We start from the raw sequence: 7,760 nt of genomic DNA, 5'->3' as shown, positions 1-7,760 counted from the left end.
AACTGGGTTTGCAGATGTGAGTATTTGCTTCTATGTTGAATTTTTTAAGTGTCTTCAGGTAATAGGCTAAATTTGAGCCAGCAATATTCTCGAGTGAAATAGATGAGGCCACCTAGGGAACACATGAAGTTATGTAGGAGCAGTGATGAGAATGAAATGACTAATGAGATTAGAAAGACATTAATAATGTTACTATTAGCAGTAAATTTGTGTACTTTATTATGATAACTATACTGCTATGTACATGATATAATGTTAATGTGTTAATATGTTTTAAATGTGTTTGTGTGCTGTCCTTATACCGTGTCCAGGTCAGTCTCCCCGGCGCGCGCACAGACATATATAGTCAAATCGGAGCAGCGAGCCATAAGATCTGTTATGACGTCACGTTCAGAGTTCTATAAGTTTCCTGATGGTATGCTTGACGGTTGTTCCCTTTATGACGCCGCGAATGTCGAGGTTTTTAAACGTTGTGGTATCAGAGCTGGCCTCTGTATTCATTTGAGCAGGGTAGTATTTAATCATTGGTCTATCTAACCTTTTCATGTGGTTAGTTTCTTTGTTTGTTCATCTGTCGTGTTTAAGAATGGACACTGAAATAATATATCCAGATATCTGTACAGCTGCTGTGTGACAATGTAAACTTAAAAAACCCAACATTTCCATGTCTAGAGAAGAGGGTGCGTTCTTTAAAAATTAAATCATAATGATGATGCTGTTAAACAGTTCAGAAGCTCCGTGTATTGTCCTTGATACGTGAAAACTAGACAATGCACAGTAATAACGCTGATGAGCTGCGTCAGTGTAAAATAGCCCAAACCTGCCTTCTGTTTCAGGCGGCGTTGTGTTGGATGGAGCTTGACTGCCCTCGTGTGTCCAAACTCGGGAACGGCAGTTTCCCAGAAGGGGTATTCTGTTCCAAGTTTGTGGTAGTTAGCCAAGAAATATTACATGATTACTATTACTCTCTCTCCCCTTTTTTAAACCCGTTCACGATAATTATTGTATACATTACCTTTATTTTTGTAATCTTCTTCCCTATTTGTGGATATTCTCGAGTGAAATAGATGAGGCCACGTAGGGAACACATGAAGTTACCTAGGAGCAGAGTCTAAAATATCTTTTTGAGGGACCTCAAACTATTATCATTTGCTATACTATTGATCATTACGTTAAGTACATCTTATTCGTAAAAAGTACTTAATGAAGATAATATACTTTATATTTTTTTATGTAACCATTCAAGTATTTGTTGAAATGCTTTTGTTACTGATAAATACATGTACATTTAAATTGATTTTGTTCTGTCTGTGATTTTGTACATCTGGATGTTCAACTGGTCTCAGATCAAGCATCCTCCTCTGTACTGACTCCACTATCCCCAGCTTCATCCCATTCATCAGATTCCACAATTGCCCTGGAGTCCACAAGAAAGAGGAGGAACCCAACAGGGTTAATGGACCAGAATGAAGCAAGACAGGTAAGCTTTGAATAAATGCATTTAAAATCCTCAATTACATAATTGTTTATTATTGATACTTATCTGTAGAAGTGTTTTGTAAATGTATTCTCGGCATAAAGGAAAGGCATTAAAAATCCTCTTAAATTTCCATGAGCATGTCATAACAATGTAAGATGTTTTGGCAGAAAGTTGATTGTGTTCTGAGGGCCAATCCAAAGGGTGAGGAAATCTTCAAGGAGTATGAAAAGACCAAAACACTAACAGATGGTGAACGTCCTGGTTGCAGACATGTTAGAGCTACATGGGTAAGAATTGGAGGTCACTTCCCTCCCTTTGTCATCACAACAGATTCATGTGGCGCAGCTAAAGAATGCTATTCTGTGTTGCTATAAAAGGGGAATTTATCCTTTAACTTCTTGCAAAACATACACGCTTGCAAAGTAAATTGATTTATTTGAAAGGATGATTCCATCGTCAAGACGAATTATGCACTGGGAATTGTGACACTTTTTCCATACCTCCAAGATCCTTTCTCCAAACATGGATATGTAAGTTCTGTCTGAAAACCCAAACCAGTGTGTTTTTATATTTTCTTCCCTTTTATAGTTTTAAAGTTAAAATGATCTTGTTTTAGATGAGTGTTTATAGGTTGCTCAGCTTTGTATTTTCCACTTGTTTTTGTAGTGTTATATAGTCATTGTGTGAACTTACTGTGTTGAGTAATTCATTCTTGAAGCCAAGCACGAGATGCCTCTCTTTGGGTCTTTTCTTAAACAGGAACACTACTATGATCCTGAGGGTAATAGTGGCTTCATTGCATGGAGGATCAAGACAGTTCAACGTAACACCTGTGCTGGCTCCCGGTGTCATTCCAAGACTGTTCTTCAGGATGGTCCAAAAACCAGACGAGAATCTCTGTTATTCTGTCAACAGCAATTTGGTGAGGAGTGCAGGGAGGCGATATCTACGATACGATATTCCACTGATGAATCTGTGGTCAAAGAGAAGATGAGCGACTTTCCAGTATCGGCAGAAGGTGGTCGGTGAGGATGCACCATCTTCAGTCCTGGATTTGTTCCCTCGTTTCCTTGATGTACCTGGATTGGTAAGAAAATCTTTAGCTTTGGAAATAGTTTTGAAAAGGAAATTTTCTCTGTAGTTATTAAATGAGTTCACTGGTACAGTAGAGAAAGGAGTTGTTCAATGATCACCGTAACACCAACAGGCCGGTCCAAACTGAGAAATTCAACGTTCTAATCTTTTATATCCCAAATGTATGCATAAATAACACAGCAGATCTTAATTTTTAGTATTTGACCTTTTATCCATTTATGTCCGTTATGTTTAAACCTGTATAAACCTTGTTTATAGATCGACCAGGATTTCTCCATGATGTTTGGTGACGAAGTGTCTCAGAAGTTCCTGGCAAAGTGGTCAATATTCTTCAAGCCAAAAATCATTGCAGACTGCAAGACTCTTAAGAATATGGGCGAGCTGCTGTCAGGAACTGAACCTGAATCTGAGGACTACAATGGTCAGTATAAACTGTTTTGTATTTTAAAAATGTTCCAGTCTTTAAAAAAATAATTAAAGAGAGATCATTTAATTATTTTGTGATGTCTTTACGATGGGACAGCGATATGTCCTCAATCCTTTTGCAGCTGCATCTGCTCCCTCTAACCTCAAGAGGCCAGAAAAAAAATATCCAAGATCAGTTCAGCTCAAGCAACCAGCCATCTTGTGAGATATCTTAAGGTATGCAAAAGTTACTATTTAAACATCAGATCTTAATTTTAGGAACTCTTGAGGTGTAGATTATTTTGGGATTCTGAGACCTGCATCTCATTTTGCTTACTCCACCTGCAAACAAGATGTGACGGTGCTAGTGATAATGTAAAAAAAAACATGCAGTTTTATTTTCATATTTATTTTATGTCCCTTTGCTGACCTTCAGGAAGGAGCCAGTGTGACTACCTTCATTGAGAGTGCTGACACAAGACAACCATTCCTCCTCTGCATCAGTGAGCGAAAGAAGGATATCCCAAAGTTCTACGTTATTATCGACCAAAAGGCGATCCCATGTAAGGCACACACATCAGTGGCAGCTTTTGATGAACTGTTCAAAGTTCACTATGTCTTCAGTTTCTCATATGATGAAGCTCTTTGTAATTTCTACACATTTATCCAAACCACTATCTATAACATCGATGTCGGAAGAGCAAAGGAGAGCCCGCGTGTTAAAGATCTTCGAGCATGATTGCTGCAGTGAGATTAACAGCCTTGAAGATGTTCACATGTTTTGTATGTAAAGCACACCTCAGAACTTGTTTGGTTCTTTGTCAACATTTAAAATTTCAACATGGTTTATATCTTAGCAAAAAGTTACATTTAAAATGTGGAGAGCCAGGTCGCCCGTTATCATTTTGTACTTATAGTGGCTTCCGAAAACACCTCAGCAAGGTACATAGTCACACTATGGATCAAGAGATTGATACTAATCAGGATCTTTCCACTCAGGGAGAATATGAGGCGGAATGTTCAAATGATCGCCCAAATTCTGTTGCCACTTTACATACTTCACAAAGTTCTGTTGTTACAACTCAGCTATCTTCAGTGTGTGGATCAATTGTTGCTCATTTGCAAGCATCAGGTCTTTCTGAAAGTGCTGTCCAAACAATTGTTTGTTCAATGGAAGAAGTTGTTAATGATGTTAAAATCCAAGCATGAGATGCAGTTCTTAAAACTGATACTCCTGAAAGTACAAGTTCAGACACTTGTAGAAGAACTGAACACTGTTTTGATCAATTAAGTAATCCTTTTTCAGCATTAAACACTGAGTCAAGGAGACATAAATATTATGATGAGAAATGGGAAATAGTTGAACCTAAAGAATGTGTTCTTGGGGTGAGAATGGATTTGCGCAGAGATAGAACTACAGGCAGGTTCCCGTAACGGACAAGTGCATGTATGTACCCATTCTGGGTACACTGAAATCAATATTCAAAAACAGTCCAGTTAGAGAGAGTTTTTTACAGGACAAACAGAGTGGAATTGGAGTTAACAAAGACATTAATGATGGGTCGTATTTCCAAAACCATGCACTGTTCTCGCAGCAAAAGCACGCTTTACAGATTCTACTCTATTACAACGATTTTGAAACTGCTAACCCTCTAGGTTCCAAGAGGGGGATCCACAAACTTGGTTGTATCTATTTTACTCTAAAAAAAAAAAATCTTCCACCCAAGTGTAACTCTGTACTAATTAATGTACATCTTGCAGCTCTATTCTACATGGAAGATCTTAAGACATATGGTTTTGATGTGATACCAAAGCCCCTTATTGATGACCTGAAAATCTTAGAAACCGAAGGCATACAGCTTCCTTGTTTTGAACAACCTTTGTTTGGCTCAGTAATTCAAGTAACAGGAGATAATTTGGCTTTAAATGGCTTACTGGCATTTGTGGAATATTTCAGTGCAACTAATTTCCATAGGTTCTGTTTAATTAGTAAGGAAGAAGTTCAATCTATATTTACTGAAGATCATTCTGGGTTAATTTTCCATTCCAAAGAGGTTCATACTGAACATTGTAAGGCACTAAATGAAAATCCTGAACTGCGGTCAATATATGGTGTCAAAAAGTCATGTGTGCATAATTCATTACAGTATTTCCATTGTACTGATAACTATGCTGTTGTCATCATTCATGATCTGCTAGAGGGTGTGGTACAGTATGAACTTAAACTGTTTTTTGAGTACCTTGTTAAACAGGACTATGTCTCTTTGAACACATTGTCAAATAGGATACAGAGCTTTAATTATGGTTACACAGACTGTAAAAACAAACCAAGTGGGTTAAAAATGGATGATAAGGGCAAACACCTGGGTTTGAATGCCATACAGTTATGGTGTCTTCTGCACAACACTCCACTGATATTTGGTGGTCATTGAAAGGAATAACAATCACTGGAACTTTCTCCTGCTTTCGATACAGATTGTCAATATAGTGTTCTCCTACACCATAACTGATGGGATGATATGTTACTTAAAACATCTGATCTGTGATCACCATACTCTATTCAAAGAATTGTTTCCTGACAAGAGGTCGATTCCCAAGCACCACTTGATGATGCACTATCTGAGATGCATAAAAAAATTGGCCCTCTTATCCATATGTGGTGAATGCGATTTGAAGCTAAGCACCATATTTTCAAAAGATGTGGCAAAAATTTCAAGAATCTCATTAAATCATTAGTAAAGCAACATCGTCAATTGATATTTAACTGTGAAAATGATTGTTTTAGAAGGTTTTAATTGTTTTTAATTTGGCCCTACATCAAAAACCATCTGTAACTTGCAAGGTGGGGAAGAACTCAGTCAGACATTATATTTAGAAGCCTGTTTGAGTGTTACAAGTACAAAGTGGGTCAGACATTATGGTACTGAGTATCAGGTTGGTTTGTTCATATGCACTGGATGTACCTATGATCTCCCTGTGTTCAAAAAGGTCTGTGAGATAATAATATATGAAGAGTGTTTTTACATTACAGGAAATTATGAAAGCACTATGTTCTATGATGACCACTTCAATGCATACTCTATGGAAGATAACCAAATGGATGAGTTTTCTGTCATCTCTGTGAACGAACTGACACATTTTTGACCAGCCATTTGACCAGCAGTGGCCATTTGACCAGCAGTGCTCTAATGAGATTAATCAAAGAGAGTACATAGTGCCCAATTGTTATATTTAGAAAGACTTGACATGAGGGGTCAGTAATGTTAACGCCCTTGAAAAAATAAAACCATTATAAAGCAATCAACTTGTTTTTTTTTTCTTTATTTGCCTTTTAGATTTGTAATCATTTAAATGTAATTTTAATTGTGCAGTAGCATATTAACACTTTATAGTGTTAGAGGCAACTCATTTAATAGTATGCAATTACCACTATGAGATTTAATGAATTACTCCTATGAGAATTAATTTCTAACACTACCCACTGGTGTTGAGAAACTAACACTTGAGTAGTGTTCAGTTGCAACTATACAAAGAGTTGATGTGAACTCTATTAAAGTGTTAAAATCCCAATGTGGAGTGTGGACCCCTCCAGACACTTTAAAAGTGTTTACATTAAATCCAATAGAGTTGATTTCTTTCTGTGGATTTTGCTGTGTATGTAAATTAATATGTTCCGTAGGTGGCCTCATCTATTTCACTCGAGAAGATCCAGAACTAGGGAAGAAGATTACAGTGTTAATATTATATTAGAAAAGAATGTGTGTACTTTATGATGTTGATGAATATACTGCTATGTACATGATAAAATGTGAATGTATTATTATTGTTTAAACTATGTTGGCGTGCGCACACACACAGACAGACAGACAAATATAGTGAAATCAGAGCAGCCAGCCATAAGATCCGTTATGACATCACGGTCAGAGTTCTAGAACTAACCTGATGGTATGTTTGACGGTTGTTCTCTTTATGACGCCGGGAATCTCGAGGTTTTTAAACGCTGTGGTGTCTGAGCAGGCCTATATTCATTTGAACGGAGTTATATTTAAATCTTTGGTCTATCTAACCTTTTCCTTTTGTTTGTTTATCTAACATGTTTAAGAATGGACATTGAACTAATGTCTCCAGATACATGTACAGCTGTTTTGTGACAATGTAAATTTGTACATGGAAAGGTTTTTTTTTTTTTATGTCAAGTGATGAAGGTATGTTCTTTAAAAACGAGATGATGACGATGATGATAATAATAATAATAATAATAATAATAATAATAAGCTACTGTTAAATAGTTCAGAAGCTCCGTGTATCGTCCTTGATATGTGAAAATGATACAATTTATAGTAATAACGCTAATGAGCTGTATCTGTGTACACTAGCCCAAATCTACCTTCTGTTTCAGGCGGCGTTGTGTGTTGCGCTGGATGGAGCTTGACTGCCCTCGTGTGTCCAACCTCGGGAACGGCAATTTCCCAGAAGCGGTTTTCTGGGTAAGAACTTTGACACAATATTACTCTCTCTCTCGCTCTCGCTCTCTCTTCCTTTTAATCCGGTCCCGTTCATGATAATTGTTGTAATTTAACAATGGTATACATTACCTTTATCTTTGTACCGTTCTTGTACCGTGTGGATATTCCCGAGCGAAATAGATGAGGCCACGTAGGGAACACATGCAGTTGCACAGGCGCAGTGATGAGAATGAACATGAATGTTGGTGCTCATGAGCAAATCTGGCAGTTTCATGATGAACCCGCTACACTTGAATTTGAGATACTGACCGTAA

At 37.3% G+C, this 7,760-nt stretch overlaps 2 protein-coding genes and 1 long non-coding RNA gene across 9 annotated transcripts in view; 2 read left to right on the top strand and 1 right to left on the bottom strand.

Moving 5' to 3' along the window:
* The window catches only part of LOC128604701 (NACHT, LRR and PYD domains-containing protein 4-like), a 197,509-nt gene that overhangs the window by 161,821 nt on the left and 27,928 nt on the right, over positions 1 to 7,760 (top strand). The gene's annotated exons all lie outside the window — the stretch shown is intronic.
* On the top strand, positions 122 to 7,373 carry LOC128604707 (uncharacterized). 7 transcript variants are annotated; one of them, XM_053619830.1, is made up of 5 exons: positions 122 to 1,480; positions 1,648 to 1,767; positions 1,924 to 2,010; positions 2,240 to 3,217; positions 3,417 to 7,373. In XM_053619830.1, the coding sequence occupies exon 5, from the start codon at positions 4,426 to 4,428 to the stop codon at positions 5,410 to 5,412; it is 987 nt and encodes a 328-aa protein (XP_053475805.1). In that variant the 5' UTR covers positions 122 to 1,480; positions 1,648 to 1,767; positions 1,924 to 2,010; positions 2,240 to 3,217; positions 3,417 to 4,425; the 3' UTR covers positions 5,413 to 7,373. The 7 variants fall into 7 exon arrangements, with proteins under 7 accessions (XP_053475805.1, XP_053475803.1, XP_053475804.1 ...); XM_053619828.1 differs by having other exon boundaries at positions 122 to 510; positions 837 to 1,480; positions 1,648 to 3,217; XM_053619829.1 differs by having other exon boundaries at positions 1,924 to 3,217.
* LOC128604738 (uncharacterized) lies at positions 6,559 to 7,502 on the bottom strand. The gene is made up of 3 exons (XR_008385265.1): positions 7,368 to 7,502; positions 6,920 to 6,999; positions 6,559 to 6,694 (listed from the first exon to the last, which is right to left on the bottom strand). It is a non-coding gene; the product is annotated as an uncharacterized LOC128604738 (long non-coding RNA).

This window comes from Ictalurus furcatus, unplaced genomic scaffold, assembly GCF_023375685.1.
Source record: "Ictalurus furcatus strain D&B unplaced genomic scaffold, Billie_1.0 scf2, whole genome shotgun sequence".
Classification (NCBI taxonomy): Eukaryota; Metazoa; Chordata; class Actinopteri; order Siluriformes; family Ictaluridae; genus Ictalurus; species Ictalurus furcatus.
Note: the sequence above shows the minus strand (reverse complement) of the source record. Positions and strands in the feature narration are given on the sequence as shown.